The sequence below is a fragment of the Coregonus clupeaformis genome, chromosome 12 (genome assembly GCF_020615455.1).
Source record: "Coregonus clupeaformis isolate EN_2021a chromosome 12, ASM2061545v1, whole genome shotgun sequence".
NCBI classification, from domain to species: domain Eukaryota; kingdom Metazoa; phylum Chordata; class Actinopteri; order Salmoniformes; family Salmonidae; genus Coregonus; species Coregonus clupeaformis.
Window position 1 is genome coordinate 25,572,392 of NC_059203.1, and position 27,343 is coordinate 25,599,734.

Genomic DNA, 27,343 nt, shown 5'->3' on the forward strand with positions numbered 1-27,343 from the left:
GCAGCGGGTGCAGCGAGGTCTCTGACTCTGTCTTCTTGATCTTCTGGACCAGCATGCCGTTCTCAGTGACCAGCTGGCGCAGGTCGGCCATCTTGTTGAGCAGCTTGGGGAAAAGGTACTTTGAGTCAGCGTGGTTGGCCAGCAGGTGCTGGTCCAGGGCCTGCAAGATGCTGTCCTGAATCTCCTCCACCTGCATGATGTTTATCAGCCCTGGACGGTCTGACAGGAGAAGAGAGAGGGAAAGGAGGGGGGAGAGGAGGGGAGGGGAGAGAAAAAGAGTGGGGAGAGGGAGGTAAGTATATGTCAACTGGTAGAAAACAAACTTGTATTTTAGCACTAACTTCAGCTTGTCTTAGTTACCTTAGTTAGGCTTATAATGATAGTAGAAGGGTTAGGGTTATTATGACAGTGCCAGTGTATTGTGGTAGTACAGTAATGAGTTCTCACGGTAGTACCAGTATAGAACCAGCACATACCTCCACAGAGGATGATGGCGGCCACGAACAGGGCCAGGTCACTGTCGTCCAGCTCCAGAGCATTAAACTTCACCGCAAACTCAAACTTGGGCTCCATGATCTCGCTGAAGGGGCGCCGCAGGCTGCGCAGGAACTCCCGGGTTACAAAGCCCTTCCCATTGGCCACCAGCAGCCCGTCCTTGTTCATGAGCGAGGGCAGCATGGCGAAGATGGCCTCGTGCACGCCGTATTTCAGCAGCGTCACCTGGTGGGGGGGGATCAGCAGCCTGATTATTGTCGCCTGATATCTCAACCCTTTGGTTTTGTCAAGTATGTACAGTGCATTCGGAAAGTATTCAGACCCCTTGACCTTTTCCACATTTTGTTACATTACAGCCTTATTCTAAAATGGATTAAATAAAAAATTTATCATCTACACACCATACCCCATAATGACAAAGTGAAAACAGGTTTTTAGAACATGTATACAATTGAGTCTCACAGCAAAGGGTCTGAATACTTATGTAAATGTGACATTTCAGTTTTTGCTTTGTTTGATGGGGGAAAAAACATTTTAGAAGGCTGTAACATAACAAAATGAAGAAAAAGTCAAAGGGTCTGAATACTTTCTGAATGCACTGTATACATGTTCTATATGTTATATTATAAACTGGGTAGCTTGGGTCCTGAACGCTGATTGGCTGAAACAGCATTCAAGCTGTGTGTGTGTGTGTGTGTATATATATATATATATATATATATATATATATATACACACACACACACATACATACATACAGTGAGGGAAAAAAGTATTTGCTCCCCTGCTGATTTTGTACGTTTGCCCACTGACAAAGAAATGATCAGTCTATAATTTTAATGGTAGGTTTATATGAACAGTGAGAGACAGAATAACAACAAAAAAATCCAGAAAAACGCATGTCAAAAATGTTATAAATTGATTTGCATTTTAATGAGGGAAATAAGTATTTGACACCCTCTCAATCAGAAAGATTTCTGGCTCCCAGGTGTCTTTTATACAGGTAACGAGCTGAGATTAGGAGCACACTTAAAAGGGAGTACTCCTAATCTCAGTTTGTTACCTGTATAAAAGACACCTGTCCACAGAAGCAATCAATCAATCAGATTCCAAACTCTCCACCATGGCCAAGACCAAAGAGCTCTCCAAGGATGTCAGGGACAAGATTGTAGACCTACACAAGGCTGGAATGGGCTACAAGACCATCGCCAAGCAGCTTGGTGAGAAGGTGACAACAGTTGGTGCGATTATTCACAAATGGAAGAAACACAAAATAACTGTCAATCTCCCTCGGCCTGGGGCTCCATGCAAGATCTCACCTCGTGGAGTTGCAATGATCATGAGAATGGTGAGGAATCAGCCCAGAACTACACGGGAGGATCTTGTCAATGATCTCAAGGCAGCTGGGACCATAGTCACCAACAAAACAATTGGTAACACACTACGCCATGAAGGACTGAAATCCTGCAGCGCCCGCAAGGTCCCCCTGCTCAAGAAAGCACATATACAGTGGGGAGAACAAGTATTTGATACACTGCTGATTTTGCAGGTTTTCCTACTTACAAAGCATGTAGAGGTCTGTAATTTTTATCATAGGTACACTTCAACTGTGAGACGGAATCTAAAACAAAAATCCAGAAAATCACATTGTATGATTTTTAAGTAATTAATTTGCATTTTATTGCATGACATAAGTATTTGATACATCAGAAAAGCAGAACTTAATATTTGGTACAGAAACCTTTGTTTGCAATTACAGAGATCATGTTTCCTGTAGGTCTTGACCACGTTTGCACACACTGCAGCAGGGATTTTGGCCCACTCCTCCATATAGACCTTCTCCAGATCCTTTAGGTTTCGGGGCTGACGCTGGGCAATACGGACTTTCAGCTCCCTCCAAAGATTTTCTATTGGGTTCAGGTCTGGAGACTGGCTAGGCCACTCCAGGACCTTGAGATGCTTCTTACGGAGCCACTCCTTAGTTGCCCTGGCTGTGTGTTTCGGGTCGTTGCTGGAAGACCCAGCCACGACCCATCTTCAATGCTCTTACTGAGGGAAGGAGGTTGTTGGCCAAGATCTCGCGATACATGGCCCCATCCATCCTCCCCTCAATACGGTGCAGTCGTCCTGTCCCCTTTGCAGAAAAGCATCCCCAAAGAATGATGTTTCCACCTCCATGCTTCACGGTTGGGATGGTGTTCTTGGGGTTGTACTCATCCTTCTTCTTCCTCCAAACACAGCGAGTGGAGTTTAGACCAAAAAGCTCTATTTTTGTCTCATCAGACCACATGACCTTCTCCCATTCCTCCTCTCGATCATCCAGATGATCATTGGCAAACTTCAGACGGGCCTGGACATGCGCTGGCTTGAGCAGGGGGACCTTGCGTGCGCTGCAGGATTTTAATCCATGACGGCATAGTGTGTTACTAATGGTTTTCTTTGAGACTGTGGTCCCAGCTCTCTTCAGGTCATTGACCAGGTCCTGCCGTGTAGTTCTGGGCTGATCCCTCACCTTCCTCATGATCATTGATGCCCCACGAGGTGAGATCTTGCATGGCGCCCCAGACCGAGGGTGATTGACCGTCATCTTGAACTTCTTCCATTTTCTAATAATTGCGCCAACAGTTGTTGCCTTCTTACCAAGCTGCTTGCCTATTGTCCTGTAGCCCATCCCAGCCTTGTGCAGGTCTACAATTTTATCCCTGATGTCCTTACACAGCTCTCTGGTCTTGGCCATTGTGGAGAGGTTGGAGTCTGTTTGATTGAGTGTGTGGACAGGTGTCTTTTATACAGGTAACGAGTTCAAACAGGTGCAGTTAATACAGGTAATGAGTGGAGAACAGGAGGGCTTCTTAAAGAAAAACTAACAGGTCTGTGAGAGCCGGAATTCTTACTGGTTGGTAGGTGATCAAATACTTATGTCATGCAATAAAATGCAAATGAATTACTTACGAATCATACAATGTGATTTTCTGGATTTTTGTTTTAGATTCCGTCTCTCACAGTTGAAGTGTACCCATGATACAAATTACAGACCTCTACATGCTTTGTAAGTAGGAAAACCTGCAAAATCGGCAGTGTATCAAATACTTGTTCTCCTCACTGTACAGGCCTGTCTGAAGTTTGCCAATGAACATCTGAATGATTCAGAGTAGAACTGGGTGAAGGTGTTGTGGTCAGATGAGACCAAAATCGAGCTCTTTGGCATCAACTCAACTCGCCGTGTTTGGAGGAGGAGGAATGCTGCCTATGACCCCAAGAACACCATCCCCACCGTCAAACATGGAGGTGGAAACATTATGCTTTGGGGGTGTTTTTCTGCTAAGGGGACAGGACAACTTCACCGCATCAAAGGGACGATGGACGGGGCCATGTACCGTCAAATCTTGGGTGAGAACCTCCATCCCTCAGCCAGGGCATTGAAAATGGGTCGTGGATGGGTATTCCAGCATGACAATGACCCAAAACACACGGCCAAGGCAACAAAGGAGTGGCTCAAGAAGAAGCACATTAAGGTCCTGGAGTGGCCTAGCCAGTCTCCAGACCTTAATCCCATAGAAAATCTGTGGAGGGAGCTGAAGGTTCGAGTTGCCAAACGAGGAGTGGGACAAAATCCCTCCTGAGATGTGTGCAAACCTGGTGGCCAACTACAAGAAACGTCTCACCTCTGTGATTGCCAACAAGGGTTTTGCCACCAAGTACTAAGTCATGTTTTGCAGAGGGGTCAAATACTTATTTCCCTCATTAAAATGCAAATCAATTTATAACATTTTTGACATGCGCTTTTCTGGATTTTTTTGTTGTTATTCTGTCTCTCACTGTTCAAATAAACCTACCATTAAAATTATAGACTGATCATTTCTTTGTCAGTGGGCAAACATACAAAATCAGCAGGGGATCAAATACTTTTTTCCCCCTCACTGTGTGTGTGTGTGTGTGTGTGTGTGTGTGTGTGTGTGTGTGTGTGTGTATGTATATATATATATATATATATATATATATATATATATATATATATATATATATATATATATATATATATATATATACACACATACATACATACACATATATATATATATACACACACACATACATACATACACACACACACACAATATACAACGGGTCAGACCCGGAACGTCGTGATTTTAGGGGCAAGGCCATTTGGGGCAAGGCCAAGAGGTGCCCAATCTGCCAGGGCACCAAGGCCATCTGTAGGGCACCAAGGCCATTAACCAAAATAGCCAATTAAATTTATATGAAAACCCCAAAAAAAACACTGGCTATTCTGTTAAGAAAAACATAAGTGTACATAAATGTATATACATAACTAGCCTACATGTCAAAGTGTAGGTGATATAGCCTATGCATATTGGCTACAGTCTCATGTCCACATCGATGCTGACAGGAGGGAGGCGCCAGAAAATTTAGCCAGACTTCAATGAGACTTAATTACATAGATATAGGCTAAAAGCCAGTCATGTTTTATTTTTTAAAAATATTTTTATTTTATTTCAGTTCTCATTTACAACTGCGACCTGGCCAAGATAAAGCAAAGCAATGCGATAAAAACAACAACACAGAGTTACATATGGGGTAAAAAAAACAGTCAAAAATACAACAGAAAATATATATACAGTGTGTGCAAATGTAGCAAGTTATGGAGGTAAGGCAATAAATAGGCTATAGTGCAAAATAATTACAATTAGTATTAACACTGGAATGCTAGATGTGCAAGAGATTATGTGCAAATAGAGATACTGGGGTGCAAAAGAGCAAAATAAATAACAATATAGGGATGAGGTAGTTGGGTGGGCTAATTTCAGATGGGCTGTGTACAGGTGCAGTGATCGGTAAGGTGCTCTGACAACTGATGCTTAAAGTTAGTGAGGGAGATAAGTCTCCAGCTTCATGTTTGACAAATAAAATGTAAGATAATTAATATTAACGTCTAAAGGCTTGATTCTGTCATACTCAAGACACTGTTGGTTCAGATAGCAGAGAAAGGCCAGTGCCTGTTGCGCACCGCAACATCACCCACCTTACAATCTGAGCAGAGGCAGTCAACATTTTCAAACTCTTTAACCATAAACGTAATTGTTTAAAACCTGGATGTTTTTTTGTAATTTTATGAGGCATGTCTTACCGTGTTCCAACCATAGGAATGTTAAGGGGATTATTTTATATACACTTCCTTATTTGCCATTGAAACCAGTATTTATCTCATGTTCTCAACTTTCTTTCGTTGTCCAGCAGCCAAAGACGCAATCCTAGTCATATTAACAACCCATGCTAGTTGTTGCATCTTTAGATCTTGCCTTTCTAAATTTCTAAAGGCTATTCTCATCTCTGTCATATGAAACCGCTCGCATTTGCGGAGCACTTTGCAGAACAGTGTTTTCCCGCTAATTGCATTTTGGAACATTTGGGCTTATAGCCTACTGCCATGTGTGCATTGCTGTGCTTATAATGTGAAGAAATAGCCTAATAGTTTATCAACATTTTAAGCTAAACATTCTGATCTGTTGCATCAGCCTCATTGCTTGAAAACTTTTTTTAAATGTACAGTTGTTGTATTAATTTGGGCTCCATCATCCCACAACTGTCCCAGAGTCTGTTTGGAATATTTATTTCTCGCACAGAACGACAAGCTGACCAATAGAATAGGTCAACTTTTGTACTATGGGGGATAGTAGATTGACATAGGTAGTGCTTTTGCTGTTCGTTACTCATCTTGTTGGCTGACAAAAAGTAAATGTGGACAGTTCTTCTAACATCTTCAATATGCCCCTCAGAATTCGATAAGAAGGACGCGCGCCGTTGCATCCCCGATGTGTCCGTCTTCACTAGCCTACTTCGGAGCTGCGATGCCTGTGAGAAGGATCCTATCACGTGATGGGCATTGGCTAATAAGAATTGAGATATTTGAGAGCGCCAATGCGAGTGAGGTTCTTCAGAGCAGGGAGATTGGCATCTGGGAGAAGGGAATTATAATTATTATATTCAGCCCAAGGGCACAACGGCCACAAGGCATGGATTTATTTTAAATTGGCCTGTGTGTATTTTCATTAGTCATCATGCATCTTATTTATCCAACACAACTATCAGTGCACAGCATATAGAGCCTATTTTGAGCGGGATTTCTTCTGCAGCTCCTCAGCTGGTTACTGCTGGAGTAAAACATGCTTTTATAAGCCCATTCATAGCTCTAAATGCAATTGCGTGTTAACAGTTTTGGTGCACAATTAAAAAGAGCTACTATTTTTAGTTCTCAACTGGTAATTGTGCGCCTCCCATTCACCATTCAAGTGCAGGCAACAGGTTATCATAGCGTCACCCAACACTTTACAATGTGAGCTGGAGGCAGTATGCATTTTGAAAACATACTTAAATTGTTTGAAACCTGAATGTTTTATTTCATATTATGAGGCATGTCTTACCTTGCTTCAAAGTGGCCTATAGGCAAAATCCGACCATGGAAACATGGAGGCAATTATTTTACAAAGACTTCATAGGCGGCGCGTGAGTTTCAAGTTTGGGTAAGCTTACAATTTATCCTACCATTTCTACCGTTTTGTGTGACAGTTATGATTTTTATATGCACATTTTCATGGAACAGTTTCATTTCAATTATAATGTTTTCATTTCTCAAAATCATTGTCAAGCAATTAATCATACAACTGAATTAAAATAATACAAACTAAAAGTCAACTAATGTGAGATCATCAGCAATTGAAACAATCCACAGCAATATAAAAAAACAAACAGCTAATGATCCTCGATCCCTCTGTGGCTTAGTCATGCTTTCTGGTGAAATATTTTATTTATTTCTGTATCGACAGCAAATATTTCCATTTACTTCTCTATTGGACACACCGCTATGCCATTTCTCTCCTGTTCTATTGGCTTTCATATCAACTTTCTTTCATTGTCCAGGGCCAAAGGCACAATCTTAGTCATATAAGCAACCCATCCTAGTTGTTGCATCTTTAGATTACCCCTCTTTCTAAGTTTCTAACAGAGATATTCATCTGTCACATATGGAACCGCTATCAGGTGCACTGTTTAGAATGGTGTTTTCCCACTAATTGCATTTTAACAAATTTAAAAAATGAAGTTTTATTGGCTGCTTCATTACATGAGTAGCATGTCCTATTAAGATGCATTACCATAATCTAAATGTGACTTCTGTCATTCTGAGCACCGTGGGTGGACGCCCTAATGGGATATGCACCCAATGGATATTGGTCTGGAATATTTCTCAAATGGCCAGTAAATTAAATTCTTCCCGGTCACGTTGTCCGGCGCCACATTTTCCTAACAGAAACCCTGATTGTCTTACACACGGCTGAAATGCTGTTGTTTCAGCCAATCAGCCTCCAGGACACAAACGACCCAGTTTATAATTAAGCAATAAGGCATGAGGGGGTGTGGTATATGGCCAATATACACTGGCTAAGGGCTGTTTTTATGCACGTGGAGTGCCTGGACATAGCCCTTAGTTTGGTATATTGGCCATTATCACAAACGCCCAAGGTGCCTTATTGCTATTATAAACTGGTTACCAACGTAATTAGAGCAGGAAAAAGTAATGTTTTGTCATACCCGTGGTATACGGTCTGATATACCCACGGCTTTCAGTCAATCAGCATTCAGGGCTCGAACCACCCAGTATATAAATGGCCAATATACCACACCTCCTCCGGCCTTATCGGTTAACTATATTATAGCTTACTATATATAAAATTCCTGGCTGTACAATGACTTTCCAACTTGGACAACAAAACTATTGATTAATGATTTGATGGAATGTTGTGTTGCTGTTCTGTACCTGGTCTTGATTGATTGACTGACAATGTAGTGTTGCTGTATTTACCTGGTCGTTAAGGAAGAGGTCTACGAAGCCGGGGATGCTCTTGGCGAACTCAGTGAGCTCCCTGACCGTCTCCACTGTGGTGCACTGGCAGCGGTAGAACACGTGTACCCCTATCTCCTTGTTGGGGGGCGTGCCGTTGATCAGCTGTTTCCACACCAGCCCGTTCTCAGCCTGGCACAACGAGTCCATGTCGTGAATCACAAAGGGCTGCAGAGGAGGGGAAGAAAAAAGACAAAGAAAGGAAGGGAGAGAGAGAAGACATTTACAGTGGGGAGAACAAGTATTTGATACACTGCCGATTTTGCAGGTTTTCCTACTTACAAAGCATGTAGAGGTCGGTAATTTTTATCATAGGTACACTTCAACTGTGAGAGACAGAATCTAAAACAAAAATCCAGAAAATCACATTGTATGATTTTTAAGTAATTAATTTGCATTTTATTGCATGACATAAGTATTTGATCAACTACCAACCAGTAAGAATTCCGGCTTTCACAGACCAGTTCGTTTTTCTTTAAGAAGCCCTCCTGTTCTCCACTCATTACCTGTATTAACTGCACCTGTTTGAACTCGTTACCTGTATAAAAGACACCTGTCCACACACTCAATCAAAACAGACTCCAACCTCTCCACAATGGCCAAGACCAGAGAGCTGTGTAAGGACATCAGGGATAAAATTGTAGACCTACACAAGGCTGGGATGGGATACAGGACAATAGGCAAGCAGCTTGGTGAGAAGGCAACAACTGTTGGCACAATTATTAGAAAATGGAAGAAGTTCAAGATGATCAATCCCCCTCGGTCTGGGGCTCCATGCAAGATCTCACCTCGTGGGGCATCAATGATCATGAGGAAGGTGAGGGATCAGCCCAGAACTACACGGCAGGACCTGGTCAATGACCTGAAGAGAGCTGGGACCACAGTCTCAAAGAAAACCATTAGTAACACACTACGGCGTCATGGATAAAATTCCTACAGCGCACGCAAGGTCCCCCTGCTCAAGCCAGCGCATGTCCAGGCCCGTCTGAAGTTTGCCAATGACCATCTGGATGATCCAGAGGAGGAATGGGAGAAGGTCATGTGGTCTGATGAGACAGAAATAGAGCTTTTTGGTCTAAACTCCACTCGCCGTGTTTGGAGGAAGAAGAAGGATGAGTACAACCCCAAGAACACCATCCCAACTGTGAAGCATGGAGGTGGAAACATCATTCTTTGGGGATGCTTTTCTGCAAAGGGGACAGGACGACTGCACCGTATTGAGGGGAGGATGGATGGGGCCATGTATCGCGAGATCTTGGTCAACAACCTCCTTCCCTCAGTAAGAGCATTGAAGATGGGTCGTGGCTGGGTCTTCCAGCATGACAACGACCCGAAACACACAGCCAGGGCAACTAAGGAGTGGCTCCGTAGAAGCATCTCAAGGTCCTGGAGTGGCCTAGCCAGTCTCCAGACCTGAACCCAATAGAAAATCTTTGGAGGGAGCTGAAAGTCCGTATTGCCCAGCGACAGCCCCGAAACCTGAAGGATCTGGAGAAGGTCTGTATGGAGGAGTGGGCCAAAATCCCTGCTGCAGTGTGTGCAAACCTGGTCAAGACCTACAGGAAACGTATGATCTCTGTAATTGCAAACAAAGGTTTCTGTACCAAATATTAAGTTCTGCTTTTCTGATGTATCAAATACTTATATCATGCAATAAATTGCAAATTATTTACTTAAAAATCATACAATGTGATTTTCTGGATTTTTGTTTTAGATTCCGTCTCTCACAGTTGAAGTGTACCTATGATAAAAATTACAGACCTCTACATGCTTTGTAAGTAGGAAAACCTGCAAAATCGGCAGTGTATCAAATACTTGTTCTCCCCACTGTAGTTAATAAATAGAACTATAATAATAGTAAGACTTTTCACTTGAAATTGCATTCTGCCTGGGCCTGGTTTAGGAAGGTACACTGATAGGAAGAAATTGTGTTTGCATACAGCCAGCCTGTAAAATAACAGTGACACTGACAATTTGGCCCGTTCTCCTGTCCTCCCCATCTTAGACACAACAGTGATAAGGCCTTGAGACAACCAGGGTTTTTACAACAAGTTTATACACAGCTGCTAGGCAACCAACACTACTGGAAAGCTAGGCAGTGTGAACAGAAGTGAAGTTTTAGTGCAGCTGTGCCACTTGGTGCTCCTGTTTCCAGACTGCCATTCTAGAGTAAAGGCTACATACCTGTTGCTTCAATTAGTGTTGATTGAAACGACAGAATCAGAAAAGGCCATGGACACAATTGAAGTGCATGGAAATGACTTAAGGTATAATTTAAAAAATATATATTATTGGTTTGATGAAACATTGATTTTGGCCTTACTGCTATCAGCCCATAGTGTCTGAGAGATATAAGAAGATCAGGAAACTATTTTATTAACCCTTTATTTTAGACACTAAACTATCTCCAAATATACAGTGCATTCATAAAGTATTCAGACCCCTTGACTTTTTCCACATTGTTACGTTACAGACTTATCCAAAGAAGGATGAAATAACTTTTTTCCATCAACCTATACACATTACCCCATAATGACAAAACGAAAACAGGTTTAGACATTTTTGAATTTTTTATTTTAAATATCTTATTTACATAAGTATTCAGACCCTTTGCTATGAAACTCGAAATTGAGCTCAGGTGCGTCCTGTTTCCATTGATCATCCTTGAGATGTTTCTACAACAAGTCCACCTGTGGTAAATTCAATTGATTGGACATGATTTAGAAAAGCACACGCCTGTCTATATAAGGTCCCACAATTGACAGTGCATGTCATAGCAAAAACCAAGCAATGAGGTCGAAGGAATTGTCCGTAGAGCTCTGAGACAGGATTGTGTCGAAGCACAGATCTGGGGAAGGGTACCAAAAACTGTCTGCAGCATTGAAGGTCCCCAAGAAACACAGTGGCCTCCATCATTCTTAAATGGGAGAAGTTCGGAACCACCAAGACTCTTCCTAGAGCTGGGCACCTGGCCAAACTGAGCAATCGGGGGAGAAGGGCCTTGGTCAGGGAGGTGACCATGAACCCGATGGTCACTGACAGAGCTCCAGAGTACCTTGGTGGAGATGGGAGAACCTTCCAGAAGGACAACCATCTCTGCAGCACTCCAACAATCAGGCCTTTATAGTAGAGTGGCCAAACGGAAGCCACTCCTCAGTAAAATGCACGACAGCCCACTTGGAGTTTGCCAAAAGGCACCTAAAGGACTCTCAGACCATGAGAAACAAGATTCTCTGGTCTGATGAAACCAAGATTGAACTCTTTGGCCTGAATTCCAAGCGTCACGTCTGGAGGAAACCTGGCACCATCCCTACGGTGAAGCATGGTGGTGGCAGCATCATGCTGTGGGGATGTTTTTCAGCGGCAGGCACTGGGAGACTAGTCAGGATCGAGGGAAAGATGAACGGAGCAAAGTACAGAGAGATCCTTGATGGAAACCTGCTCCAGAGCACTCAGGACCTCAGACTGGGGTGAAGGTTCACCTTCCAACAGGACAACGACCCTAAGCACACAGCCAAGACAACGCAGGAGTGGCTTCAGGACAAGTCTCTGAATGTCCTTGAGTGGCCCAGCCAGAGCCCGGACTTTAACCCATCTCTGTGCAACGACGCTCCCCATCCAACATGACGGCGCTTGAGAGGATCTGCAGAGAAGAATGGGAGAAACTCTCCAAATAAAGGTGCGCAAAGCTTGTAGCGTCATACCCAAGAAGACTTGAGGCTGTAATTGCTGCCAAAGGTGTTCCAACAAAGTACTCTGAATACTTATGTAAATGTGATTTCAGTCTTTTTTTTGCAAAAATGTCTAAAAACCTATTTTTGCTTTGTCATTATGGGGTATTGTGTGTAAATAAATACAATAAAAAAATATTAATCATTTTAGAATATGGCTGTAACACAACAAAATGTGGAAAAAGTAAAGGGGTCTGAATACTTTCCGAATGCACTTCCATTAACTTCAACTGGTACCGGACTACATTCAGACTGGTCTTGTGAGGCTTGTGAGCGTCCTAGAGCAAAACAATCAACATGTTTGTGTTCGTAAGAGACTCGCCTCATATTAGTGTGTAGCCGAAACGGTTCAGACGCTACAGACAGAAGTTGGCAGATTGGATGTACCGACTTCAGATAAATCCTGTGACGCTTGTGGGGGCCGTAAAGCAAACCCAATGTGTTTGTGAGAGTCTCATCTTTCCATAGAGTGGTCATTATAGTTTGTGGGCCAAAGCCTTCGGACGCTACAGAAGTTTTTGTGAGAACCCCGATTTTTGGGATGTCTCGTGGTCTGACAAACACTGCTCTAGCACTGCCACCTTTCACCGCAGATGCGAAAGGGAGACATCAGCATATGCAGTGGATTGAACCACAGCTTAAACTGACAGATTTTGATGGGGACTTTTGTATTATGTTAATTAGATGTCCACATACTAACATCGACTCTAGGAGGTTAATCCAGATGAAAATCGGAGCTGGTCTGAGGGTATCATATGCTTTATAGTCAGTATGCAGAATATGTATACACAGTACTGGGCTACAGCTGGTGTTAAAGTATTATGTGTCTGTACTGTACGACACTGTAGCTGAAGTTCATATATTATATGTATCATATTTACATATGGATAGAGTATTGAGCTGACCTGGTGTTAAAATATATGAAATGTATAATATTTACATATGGAAAGAGTATGGAGCTGGTGTTAAAGTGTTATATGTATACTGAACAAAAATATAAACGCAAGTGTTGGTCCCATGTTCCATGAGCTGAAAGAAAAAAGATCCCTGAAATGTCTCATACGCATAAAAAGCCTATTTCTCTCAAATTGTATGCACAAATTTGTTTACATCTCTGTTAGTGAGCATTTCTCCGTTGCCAAGATAATCCATCCAATTGACAGGTGTGGCATATCAAGAAGCTGATTAAACAGCATGATCATTACACTGGTGCACCTTGTGCTGGGGACAAAAAAAGGCCACTCTGAAATGTGCAGTTGTCTCACAACTCATTGCCACAGATGTCTCAAGTTGAGGGAGCGTGCAACTGGCATGCTGACTGCAGGAATGTCCACTAGAACTGTTGCCAGATAATTGCATTTTCATTTCTCTAATACCATAAGCCGCCTCCAACATCGTTTTAGAGAATTTGGCAGTACGTCCAACCAGCCTCACAACCGCAGACCACATTGTAACCACGCCAGCCCAGGACCTTCACATCCGGCTTCTTCACCTGCAGGATTGTCTGAGACCAGCCACCCGGACAGCTGATGAAACTGAAAAGTATTTCTGTCTGTATTAAAGCCCTCTTGTGGGGAAAAACTCATTCTGATTGGCTGTGCCTGGCTCCCCAGTGGGTGGGCCTGGCTCCCATGGCTGTGCCCCTGCCCAGTCATGTGAAATCCATAGATTAGGGCCTAATGAATTTATTTCAACTGACTGATTTCCTTGAACTGTAACTCAGTAAAATCGTTGAAATTGTTGCATGTTGCATTTATATTTTTGTTCAGTATATTTCATTTACATATGGATACGCTACTGGGCTGACGCTGGTCTTGCCGGTGAGGATGCTGCGGGCCTTCTTCTTGGTCATGTTGAGGTTCTTCAGGTAGGCATTGTTGACCCGCTTGGCCAGGGATTTGAGGTCCGAGCCGTTGGGGTTGATGGTCGGGGCTCTCTCTCCCGCCAGGAGGCCCGCCACCAGCTTCCTCTTCTCCGCCTCCGGCATGCGGCCATACCGGATCGCTGGGAACAAGCAGGAAAACTCACTGATGGGGTACATCCCTGACGTTCTCTAGACAAAATGTGGGAATGGGAAGGTGGTTAGTGTGTGTGTGTGTCTCACCGTCATGGGACATGCCCAGCAGCAGGCACTTTTGGAAGCGGCAGTACTGGCACTTGTTTCTGCTTTTCTTCTGGATCTTACAGCTGCGCTCACAGCGCTCGTACTCCAGCTTCATACGAATGGTCCGCCGGAAAAACCCCTGAGAGAAACAGAGTCGGGGGGGGGGGGGGAGAAAGCAAAAACAGTGAGAAAGGGTTTATTAGATATATAGAGCAGTAGACTTCATCATTCATAAACTATGCAAAGAGCTGCTCCAATACATTTTATGTAACACATCCTGGGAGCCTCCTGGGATCTTCCCATCCCTTCAATCCCTGCTTACTCACCTTGCAACCCTCACAGGCGTGTACTCCATAGTGGAACCCAGAGGCCTTGTCTCCACAGATCCGACATTCCACATTGATCCCGGCCACCGTCCCATCCTCTCGACCCAGGAGGAGTTGGTCCGACAGCGATGGAGACGACGTCTGGGACAGATCTGGAGACAGATAGACAAGGGAAGGTTCTGTTATCTTTATTTAACCAGGTAAGCCAGTTGAGAACAAGTTCTCATTTACAACTGCGACCTGGCCAAGATAAAGCAAAGCAGTGAGATAAAAACAACAACAGAGTTACATATGGGGTAAACAAAAACACAGTCAATAACACAATAGAAAATAGAAAATCTATATACAGTGTGTGCAAATGTAGTAAGTTATGGAGGTAAGGCAATAAATAGGCCATAGTGCGAAATAACTACAATTTAGTATTAACACTGGAGTGATAGATGTGCAGAAGATGTGCAAATAGAGATACTGGGGTGCAAATGAGCAAAATAAATAACAATGTAAATAACAATATGGGGATGAGGTAGTTGGGTGGGCTAATTACAGATGGGCTGTGTACAGGTACAGTGATCGGTAAGCTTCTCTGACAACTGATGCTTAAAGTTAGTGAGGGAGATAAGAGTCTCCAGCTTCAGAGATATTTGCAGCAGACAACTGGAAGGAATGGCGGCCAAAGGAGGTGTTGGCTTTGGGGGTGACCAGTGAGATATACCTGCTGGAGCGCATACTACGGGTGGGTGTTGCTATGGTGACCAATGAGCTAAGATAAGGCGGGATTTGCCTAGAAGTGATTTATAGATGACCTGGAGCCAGTGAGTTTGGCAACGAATATGTAGTGAGGGCCAGCCAACGAGAGCGTACAGGTCACAATGGTGGGTAGTAAATGTACATCCAATTTGCTGAGTTGAGTGTTGGAAGCTATTTTGTAAATGACGTCGCCGAAGTCAAGGATCGGTAGGATAGTCAGTTTTACGAGGGCATGTTTAGCAGCATGAGTGAAGGAGGCTTTGTTGCGAAATAGGAAGCCGATTCTAGATTTAACTTTGGATTGGAGATGCTTAATGTGAGTAAGGAAGGAGAGTTTACAGTCTAACCAGACACCTAGGTATTTGTAGTTGTCCACATATTCTAAGTCAGACCCGCCGAGAGTAGTGATTCTAGTCAGGCGGGCGGGTGCAAGCAGCGTTCGATTGAAGAGCATGCATTTAGTTTTACTTGTGTTTAAGAGCAGATGGAGGCCACGAAAGGAGTGTTGTATGGCATTGAAGCTAGTTTGGAGGTTTGTTAACACAGTGTCCAATGAAGGGCCAGATGTATACAAAATGGTGTCGTCTGCGTAGAGGTGGTTCTGAGAGTCACCAGCAGCAAGAGCGACATCATTGATATACACAGCGAATAGAGTCGGCCCGAGAATTGAACCCTGTGGCACCCCCATAGAGACTGCCAGAGGTCCAGACAACAGGCCCTCCTTATTCTAGGGCCCTGAATCCCTGACTGACTTTACCTAGGGACAGGAGTTTGTCCTGATCACATGACCAGACAAGGAACATCTCCTCGTCATATAAATGTACTGGTATTAATTTGCGACTACTGAACAGTCCAATTACTCAGTGCCTTCGGAAAGTTCAGACCCCTTGACTTTTTCCACATATTGTTAGGTTGCAACCTTTTTCTAAAATTGATTAAATTGTTTCCCCCCCTCATCAATCTAAACACAATACCCCATAATGACAGAGCAAAAACAGGTTTTTAGACATTTTAATTTATATATACAAAAATAATGAAATATTACATTTACATAAGTATTCAGACCGTTTACTCAGTACTTTGTTGAAGCACCTTTGGCAGCGATTACAGCCTCCAGTCTTCTTGGGTATGACGCTACAAGCTTCGCACCCTTGTATTTGTGGAGTTTCTCACATTCTTCTCTGCAGATCCTGTCAAGCTCTGTTAGGTTGAATGGGGAGCGTTGCTGCACAGCTATTTTCAGGTCTCTCGAGAGATGTTAGATAGGGTTCAAGTCCGGGCTCTGGCTGGGCCACTCAAGGATATTCAGAGACTTGTCCCGAAGCCACTCCTGCGTTGTCTTGGCTGTGTGCCTAGGGTCATTGTCCTGTTGGAAGGTGAACATTCGCCCCAGTCTGAGGTCCTGAGCTCTCTGCAGCAGGTTTTCATCAAGGATTTCTCTGTACTTTGTTCCGTTCATCTTTCCCTCGATCCCGACTAGTCTCTCAGTATCTGCAGCTGAAAAACATCCCCACAGCATGATTCTGCCACCACCATGCTTCACCGTAGGGATGGTGCCAGGTTTCCTCCAGACGTGACACTTGGCATTCAGGCCAAAATGTTTTTGTCATTTAGCAGACGCTCTTATCCAGAGCGACTTACAGTTAGTGAATACATTTTTTATTTTATTTAATTTTTTTATACTGGCCCCCCGTGGGAATCGAACCCACAACCCTGGCGTTGCAAAACGCCATGCTCTATCAACTGAGCTACATCCCTGCCGGCCATTCCCTCCCCTACCCTGGACGACGCTGTGCCAATTGTGCGCCGCCCATGAGTCTCCCGGTCGCGGCCGGCTGCGACAGAGCCTAGATTCGAACCAGGATCTCTAGTGGCACAGTTAGCACTGCGATGCAGTGCCTTAGACCACTGCGCCACTGCGCCACAGAGTTCAATCTTGGTTTCATCAGACCAGAGAATCTTGTTTCTCATGATCTGAGAGTCTTTAGGTGCCTTTTGGCAAACTCCAAGCGGGCTGTCATGTGCCTTTTACTGAGGAGTGGCTTCCGTCTGGCCACTCTACCATAAAGGCCTGATTGGTGGAGTGCTGCAGAGATGGTTGTCCTTCTGGAAGGTTCTCCCATTTCCACAGAGGAACTCTAGAGCTCTATCAGAGTGACTATCGGGTTCTTGGTGACCTCCCTGACCAAGGTTATTCGCCCCCGATTGCGCAGTTTGGCCAGGCGGCCAGCTCTATGAAGAGTCTTGGTGGTTCCAAACTTCTTCCATTTAAGGATGACACAATCCTGTCTCGGAGCTCTAAGGACAATTCCTTCGACCGCATGGCTTGGTTTTTGCTCTGATATGCACTGTCATCTGTGGGACCTTATACAGACAGGTGTGTGCCTTTCCAAATCATGTCCAATCAATTGAATTTACCACAGGTGGACTCCAATCAAGTTGTAGAAACATCTCAAGGATGATCAATGGAAACAGGATGCACCTAAACTCAATTTAGAGTCCCATAGCAAAGGGTCTGAATAGTTATGTAAATAAGGTATTTCCGTTTTTTATATCTAATAAAAACATCCCAAAATGTCTACAAACCTGTTTTTGCTTTGCCATTACGGGGTGTAGACTGTGTGTAGATTGCTGAGGATATTTTTGGCGTATGTGCACGTGTTTACGTGCATGTTTCTATATGTGTAAATGCAATGGTGTAAAGTACTTAAGTAAAACAACTTTAAAGTACTACTTAAGTAGTTTTTGGTGGTATTTGTACTTTACTTTTTATATTTTTGACTACTTTTACTTCACTACATTCCTAAAGAAAATAATGTACTTTTTACTCCATACATTTTCCCTGACACCCAAAAGTACTTCCCTGATAGCCAAAATGGTCAAATTCCTGCACTTATCAAGAGAACAACTCTGGTCATCCCTACTGCCTCTGATCTGGAGGACTAACTAAACACAAATGCTTTGTTTGTAAATGTCAGTGTTGGTGTGCAATTACATTTACAGTCGTGGTCAAAAGTTGAGAATGACACAAGTATTGGTCTTCACAAAGTTCGCTGCTTCAGTGTTATGAGATATTTTTGTCAGATGTTACTATGGTATACTGAAGTATAATTACAAGCATTCCATAAGTGTCAAAGGCTTTTATTGACAATTACATGAAGTTTATGCAAAAAGTCAATATTTGCAGTGTTGACCCATCTTTTTCAAGACCTCTGCAATCCGCCCTGGCATGCTGTCAATTAACTTCTGGGCCACATCCTGACTGATGGCAGCCCATTCTTGCATAATCAATGCTTGGAGTTTGTCAGAATTTGTGGGGTTTTGTTTGTCCACCCGCCTCTTGAGGATTGACCACAAGTTCTCAATGGGATTAAGGTCTAGGAAGTTTCCTGGACATGGACCCAAAATCTTGATGTTTTGTTCCCCGAGCCACTTAGTTATCACTTTTGCCTTATGGCAAGGTGCTCCATCATGCTGGAAAAGGCATTGGTCGTCACCAAACTGTTCTTGGATGGTTGGGAGAAGTTGCACTCGGAGGTACCATTGTTTATTTATGGCTGTGTTCTTAGGCAAAATTGTGAGTGAGCCCACTCCCTTGGCTGAGAAGCAACCCCACACATGAATGGTCTCAGGATGCTTTACTGTTGGCATGACACAGGACTGATGGTAGCGCTCACCTTGTCTTCTCCGGACAAGGTGTTTTCCGGATGCCCCAAACAATCGGAAAGGGGATTCATCAGAGAAAATGACTTTACCCCAGTCCTCAGCAGTCCAATCCCTGTACCTTTTGCAGAATATCTGTGGGTCCCTGATGTTTTTCCTGGAGAGAAGTGGCTTCTTTGCTGCCCTTCTTGACACCAGGCCATCCTACAAAAGTCTTCGCCTCACTGTGCGTGCAGATGCACTCACACTTGCCTGCTGCCATTCCTGAGCAAGCTCTGCACTGGTGGTGTCCCGATCCCGCAGCTGAATCAACTTTAGGAGACGGTCCTGATGCTTTCTGCCTTCTTGGGCGACCTGAAGCATTCTTCACAACAATTGAACCTCTCTCCTTGAAGTTCTTGATGATCAGATAAATGGTTGATTTAGGTGCAATCTTACTAGCAGCAATATCCTTGCCTGTGAAGCCCTTTTTGTGCAAAGCAATGATGACAGCACGTGTTTCCTTGCAGGTAACCATGGTTAACAGAGGAAGAACAATGATTTCAAGTACCACCTTCCTTTTAAAGCTTCCAGTCTGTTATTCTAACTCAATCAGCATGACAGAGTGATCTCCAGCCTTGTCCTCGTCAACACTCTCACATGTGTTAACGAGAGAATCACTGACATGATGTCAGCTGGTCCTTTTGGGGCAGGGCTGAGAATGGAGTGGAAATGTTTTTTGGGGGATTAAGTTCATTTTCATGGCAAAGAGGGACTTTGCAATTAATTGCAATTCATCTGATCACTCTTCATGACATTCTGGAGTATATGCAAATTGCCATCATCAAAACTGAGGCAGCAGACTTTGTGAAAATTAGTATTTGTGTCATTCTCAAAACTTTTCACCACGACTGTACTTTTGATACTTAAGTATATTTAAAACAAAATACTTTTAGAGTTTTACTCTAGTATTTTACTGGGTGACTCACCTTAATAGAAAATGACTCGAGTAAAAGTATCTTAACTTTTACTCAAGTATGAGAATTGAGTACTTTTCCCACCACTGTGTAAATGTGTGTGTGTCAGGGATCTGCCCAATGCTGGTGAGTTCCAGCCTGCTCCCTCCATGAGTTGTAATCTCTGCCGCTGCCTGCCAAAGGGTTCTCCCAGTGGAGCCCAGGAGCTACGCTAGGAATGCCAGGGGTAGGAGACACCATAGAATTACACTGGCTAAGAGAGACAATACGATTCAAGTGATGTTCCATTTCAGAATTTAGAACCATGTGCGTTCCATTCTACACATTCTGTTCCAACCATGTGTTCTGTTCTATCCGTTCTGTTTCTAGTGGGATCTCTCAAACACCCTGTTTAAAACTAGAATGTCAAGGAGGAAATTCCATTATAAGGCAACGTTCCATTTCAGAATTTGGAACCAAGTGCCTTCTGTTCTATCCACTCTGCTACACCCCATATAAATAGAGTGGGGTAGAAGAGACAATCCACTTCAATGCAATGTTCCACTTGAGAATTTAGGACCATGTTATGGGTGTTTTATTCTATCCATTTAATTTTAGACCTAACCTGAGGTCAGGGCTACGCTGCTAGGCTAGGCCAGGATGAAAACATGGGAAACCCAGCACAGCAAGGGCAGGCCGGGCAGCGGAGAGCCACACAGAGAGCGAGAGAGAGAAGGAAGAGTGTCTGAGTTCCTCTGTGTGGGAGGAGAGGCAGAGGCGCCTGAGGAATTCATCACGAGGAGAAATAACTCCCCCAGAGTGAGAACAGATTGACTGAGACCAGCCGAGGTGGTGCTCCATGCCTCCTCCATGACCACTTTCCTCTCTGAGCCTCTTTCCCAATTAATATTTCCTCCATTCCTCACATCATCTCTCCTTGCCTCCTTCTCAAAACACATTGGAGAAGAGGGTCAGTTGGGAGGGACCTTGAGTCTTCTCCAATAAGGCTGAGAAGGAGGCGAGGAGAGAAGGTGCAAGGAATTGAGAAAGCGCCATAGTGTGCATGTGTGTCAGTCAGTCCAACACTAGGTTTTAATGACTGGGAATTCAGTGAACTTGCTTTTCTATTCGTATAACGTAAACTCTGCTTAAACATGAAGCCCCTCACTTGCCACCTTAATGTGCCTCCTTGGGGTAAACTATCAAACTCAAACAGTGAGTAGCTCTGGAGTTGTTTTCCATCTCCAGTGTTTTTACCGTCAGTACTTAAGCTGCCTGTTGCCCACTGCCTGAGCAGAATGGTGTTATTAATACGTTTCAGTGGCAAAGTTGTTTGACAAGAGTGTTGGCGTTTTGAGGGAAACACTAGATGTTGCTTATCTGCAGCGATACTGTTTACTTGAAACCCTAATAGTGTGTAATGTAGTCTGACTCATTCTCAATGTATCACCAAAAAAACACCCGCCCCCACCCCAAAAAAAAAAAAACAGTTCTAGATCAGCACACTGAGTTTTAGATCAGAACACTGAGTTCTATGTTAGAAGTTCAAGTTCTAGATCAGCACACAGTTCTAGATTGGAACACAGAGTTCCTTCAAGTCACGTTAACGAGGGGACTGGGTTATAGGAGCCATGTCTAAAAGTAAATATCACAGGGACTTTACTGTGTGAGTATAAATAGAGTAAAAGGTGATGCTGTGTTTATGCTATAGGAACACCCCTGATCAAAACAGATATAGCACACATGGTGAGCCACATTTCACTAATCATCAACAACTAGTCAAAGTTATAATGCTATCCACAGTGGAGATTTCTGTAGATTTCAATTGTGTGTGTGTGTGTGTGTGTGTGTGTGTGTGTGTGTGTGTGTGTGTGTGTGTCAGACCTGGGTTCAAATACATGTGTATTTGATTATTTGTTATTTAAATAATAATTTTCTGTCTATTTGAGTATTTTCAAATAATGTGGCCTGAATCAACTACTTCTATTGGAAGTAGGGCTGGCACAAATACCGTATAATCGACGATTATGGATGGGGAAAAAACGTTGTAACCGTTTGTTGTTGTTGTGTGTAACGAACAGCTAACTGAAGATGGGACAGCCTGGCATGTGCGAGGTTGAGTCTGTTTCCACAGTGACATGGACTCTTTACAACGTGATTAAACTTGGTTGCTCCTTGCTGAAACAAGCAAGGTGTTGTAGCAAACAAGCCTAGGCAACACCTTCCCTCCCTGCAGCAGCACGTGCAGTCAGGAGCAGAGGAGAAACTATGAATCTTAAATAAATTAAAAATAACAATCCAATGATATAACGCTGACTATGGTCATTTGGCTGGCTAATAACCGTAATACAAAATTCCAGGACTGTCACAGCCCTAATTGGAAGTATTTTCAAATAATTTCCTATAAATATTTCAAATACTATTTTCAAATACCATGGGCATGGGAGTGTATTTGAGTATTTTCAAATACATGCCAATATTAAAAAAGAAAAATCAATACTTACTATGAAATTTGTGTGACAGTAACAGATATTTGAAATAGTATTTGAACCCAGGTCTTGTGTGTGTGTGAGTGTGTCCCACCTGTGCAGCTACTGGAGAGGGTAGGGCTGTCCGTATTGGAGGTGCTGTGGCTGTTACAACTCCCCTTCTCCTGCTGCGCAACCTCCTCGTCCTGAGAGTTCATGTCCCAGGAGCCAAGGCCCTCCTCCCCCTCAGGTGACACCTCCGCTCCTCGCGCCCTCTCCTTCTCCCCCACTCTCTCTCCCAGCTCCTTCGACAGCAGGGATGGTTTCAGCACCTCCAAGGATGACTCCAGCCCCCTCTCTCTGACCGAGGTGCTCTCCCCATGTGGTGAGGTGGTTCCGTTCTGGCTGACTCCCCCTTTCCTTACCGAACCCCTGACACGCCGCTTCCGATCCCGTTGAGGGGCTTTGCTTTTGACCGGCGCTAAGATGGCGGCCCTGGTGCCCTCCATGGTGCTGCGTGGCTTCTCCCCTGACCCTCAGCCGCCCTTGGTCATGGCACCACCATCGCCGCCCAGCTGGGGAGGAGGGGAACAGCCAGTTAGTACAGATCTGTTACAGAGGAATTATTTATTCCCAATCGGTGGTGGGTCATGAGGATAGGGTTGCAGCCAATCAGAGCTGCTCTCACAGAATACAGTGATAGTCCAATCGGAATGCCTTTTACGAAGTTAGACATCCAATCAGATCCATGAAACACTTCTCCCCAGTTAAAACAACACATTGAGAGACGATGAAAGGCTTAAACATGGAACAGCATAACCAGCACAGTCTCTTCTGGAAACACCTGTAATAACAGAGAGTTTGAACTGGTCTCATTCAACAGATCCCTCTGCAGCTGAGCAAGCCTTACCCAGTGCACCTCCAACCCAGAGAGACAGAAACAGCCTCCCCCACAGACACATAGCATATGGGCCAGGTTAGAGGTTTTTGATGCAGGCCTGGAGTTAGTCTGTTGCAGACGAGAGCCAGCTGTTAAGACTCTAAATGAAAAGGGGGGAGATAAAAAGAGCGAGAGAAAGAATAAGCTAACTCATTAGCATCATTGTGTAGGCCTAGTTGTTCAGAGAGAAACACATGCAAACGCAGTGAGTGGGCTAGCCTCCAGGCCCCAGCACGTGTGGGCCCTGGGGCAGGCAAGGCTGGTGTTTTTCTACAGACACCTGTTGTTGGGAGGGAGAGCCCAAGGTCTGGGTGTCTGAGGTGAAGACGCGCTCTCTCTCTCTCTGTGTGTGTGTGTGTGTGTGTGTGTGTGTGTGTGTGTGGGGACACTCTGTGGATCAGCTAGTACTACTGACCTTTTCCTACATTACGTACTTCCTGCTGAACAACCATGCACTTTCCCCCACTGGCCTTGGGTCGCTGTTCATGTGGGTGTGTGTGTGTGTGTGTGTTCGCCAAGTAGAAATAGGGTTCATAGGAACACAGGCTATAGGGCTGATTTCATGGGGGATCACCAAGTCTACCCTAGACTAGGGACGTGACAAACTGAAATTTGTTCTTAAATGTCGACTTTTGGGGCGAAAAACAGTCCAACTCCTCCTCTTTCTCAATTTTCAAACAGAAATGGGGTGTGCCTTTCGTGGTTCATCGATGTGTCATTCTGGTCATGCGCGCCACGACCGACGTAGCTAGTTCATTAGTTAATCTAGCCATTGTAGCTAGCCAGTAACTCCTCCAGTATGTGTTGACGTCATTTCACAGGATTTGTTTTTGGACAGAAGCTGTAGAGATCTGTAAGAATTGGCACTTGTGTAACAAAATATCTTATTCATCCATTATTTTTGTTTACCATTAAATGACCTGGAATTCATGGTGCATTGATCAGTTATACAGTTTAAAGCGGTAATTTTTAGTGTTTTTGCCCAAAGTCTACCTTTCGTTAAAATGATAAGAAAAATTCATAAAATTCCACGTGAATTCAACATCGCGCTTCCCGCAGAGAGATAAATGTTGTATCATTTCATGAGTGGCGCGTGTAGCTTGTTGTCGTCCAATGAGTAGTCATCAAACAGGCAATATTATTAGGAGATACAGTGCCTTCAGAAAATATTCATAGCCCTTGACTTATTACATATTTTGTTGCATTACAGCCTGAATTCAAAATTGATTAATTTTTGTTTTTTTCTCACCCATCTACACACAGGTAACCTAGGGGTTAAAAGCGTTGGGCCAGTATCCGAAAGGTTGCTGGTTCAAATCCCAGAGCAAGGCAGTTAACCCCCAACAACAACTGCTCCACTGGCGCCGATGACGTGGATGTCGATTAAGGCAGCCCCCCGCACCACTCTGATTCAGAGGGGTTCGATTAAATGCGGAAGACACATTTCGGTTGAATGCATTCAGTTGTGTGACTGACTAGGTATCCCCTTTCCCACAACACCCCAAAACGATAAAAGTGAAAACATGTTTTTTTAAATGTTCGCAAATATATTAAAAATGAAATACAGAAATATTTAATTTAAAAAAAGTATTCACACCCCTGAGTCTTTCTGAGTAAGTCTCTAAGAGCTTTGCACCCCTGGACTGTACAACATTTGCACATTATATTTTAAATTCTTCAAGCTTCGTCAAGTTGGTTGTTGATCATTGCTATACAGCCATTTTCAAGTCTTGCCATAGATTTTCAAGCCGATTGAAGTCAAAACTTTAACTAGGCCACTCAAGAACATGTCGTCTTGGTAAGCAACTCCAGTATATATTTGGCCTTGTGTTTTAGGTAATTGTCCTGACTGAACCAGGTTTTCCTCCAGAATTTTGTCGATGACTAGCATACCCATAACATGATGCAGCCACCATCATGCTTGAAAATATGAAGAGTACCTCAGTGATGTGTTGGATTTGCCCCAAACATGTAACTACCTAATTTCTACCAGCATGTTAAATGTGCAACCAGAGAAAAAAAAAAAATCTCTAGACCACCTTTACTCCACACACAGAGACGTGTACAAAGCTCTCCCTCGCCCTCCATTTGGCAAATCTGACCATAACTCTATCCTCCTGATTCCTGCTTATAAGCAAAAACTAAAGCAGGAAGCACCAGTGACTCGGTTAATAAAAAAGTGGTCAGATGACGCGGATGCTAAGCTACAGGACTGTTTTGCTAGAATATGTTCCGGGATTCTTCCGATAGCATTGAGGAGTACACCACATCAGTCACTTGCTTCATCAATAAGTGCATCGATGACGTCGTCCCAACAGTGACTGTACGTACATACCCCAACCAGAAGCCATGGATTACAGGCAACATCCGCACTGAGCTAAAGGGTAGAGCTGCCACTTTCAAGGAGCCGGACTCTAACCCGGACGCGTATAAGAATTCCCGCTATGCCCTCCGACGAACCATCAAACAGGCAAAGAGTCAATACAGGACTAAGACTGAATCGTACTACACTAGCTGACGCTCTGACGCTCGTTGGATGTGGCAGGGCTTGAAATCTATTAAAGACTACAAAGGGAAGCACAGCCTTGAGCTGCACAGTGACACAAGCCTACCAGACGAGCTAAATTCTTCTATGCTCGCTTCGAGGCAAGCAACACTGAAGCATGCATGAGAGCATCAGCTGTTCCGGATGACTATGTGATCACGCTCTCCGTAGCCGATGCGAGTAAGACTTTTAAGCAGGTCAACATTCAGGCCGCACGGCCAGACGGATTACTAGGACGTGTACTCTGAGCATGCGCTGACCAACTGGCAAGTGTCTTCACTGACATTTTCAACATGTCCCTGACTGAGTCTAATACCAACATGTTTCACGCAGACCACCATAGTCCCTGTGCCCAAGGACACTAAGATAACCTGCCTAAATGACTACCGACCCGTAGCACTCACATCTGTAGCCATGAAGTGCTTTGAAAGGCTGGTCATGGCTCACATCAACACCATCATCCCAGAAACCCTAAACCCACTCCAATTTGCATACAGCCCCAACAGATGATGCAATCTCTATTGCACTCCACACTGCCCTTTCCCACCCGGACAAGAGGAACACCTACATGAGAATGCTATTCATTGACTACAGCTCAGCGTTCAACACCACAGTGCCCTCAAAGTTCATCACTAAGCTAAGGACCCTGGGACTAAACACCTCCCTCTGCAACTGGATCCTGGACATCCTGACGGGCCGCCCCCAGGTGGTAAGGGTAGGTAACAACACATCTGCCACGCTGATCCTCAACACGGGGGCCCCTCAGGGGTGCGTGCTCAGTCCCCTCCTGTACTCCCTGTTCACCCATGACTGCATGGCCAGGCACGACTCCATCACCATCATTAAGTTCGCCGACGACACAACAGTGGTAGGCCTGATCACCGACAACGATGAGACAACCTATAGGGAGGAGGTCAGAGACCTGGCCGTGTGGTGCCAGGATAACAACCTGATAGAGGAATTTGTATGTGTAGATTAATGACTCAAAGATTTCCAGCCTGATACTGTATGACTGTGTAAACTGTGTTCAAGTTAAGACAATAAACCCGCTAACAGAGAAGGGGGTTAGAAACTGCTGAGACAGACATTCCAGGAGAAAGGAGACTTAGAAACTGTCCTATTTAAACATTCTATACTGTGGAAATTTACTGGCCGCCTAAAGGTGGGCGGAGCAAAGTCCTTTGTGTGGACGCATATAAAAAGGCTGTGTGTGGTTTTGGCGCCAGAGCTCTCATTGAATAAAAATGCTGATCTCTTGCAGACTGGAGAATTTGTTTAATTCATTATTAAACCAGAGCCTTACACCCTCTGGGAATTATTCAGAGCTTGAGTATTAGAGATAGAAATTCTCGTGACACAACCTCTCCCTCAACGTGATCAAGACAAAGGAGATGATTGTGGACTACAGGAAAAACAAGAGGACTGAGCACCCCCCAATTCTCATTGACGGGGCTGTAGTGGAACAGGTTGA

At 44.1% G+C, this 27,343-nt stretch overlaps 1 protein-coding gene across 1 annotated transcript in view; it reads right to left on the reverse strand.

The window, feature by feature from the left end:
- LOC121578091 (peroxisome proliferator-activated receptor delta) overlaps positions 1 to 27,343 on the reverse strand; it is a 46,893-nt gene that overhangs the window by 3,088 nt on the left and 16,462 nt on the right. The window contains 7 exon segments of the mRNA XM_041892197.2: positions 1 to 219; positions 477 to 720; positions 8,375 to 8,581; positions 13,928 to 14,148; positions 14,249 to 14,387; positions 14,575 to 14,726; positions 22,503 to 22,962. Coding sequence (XP_041748131.2) covers positions 1 to 219; positions 477 to 720; positions 8,375 to 8,581; positions 13,928 to 14,148; positions 14,249 to 14,387; positions 14,575 to 14,726; positions 22,503 to 22,896 — 1,576 coding nt within the window. The 5' untranslated portion in view covers positions 22,897 to 22,962.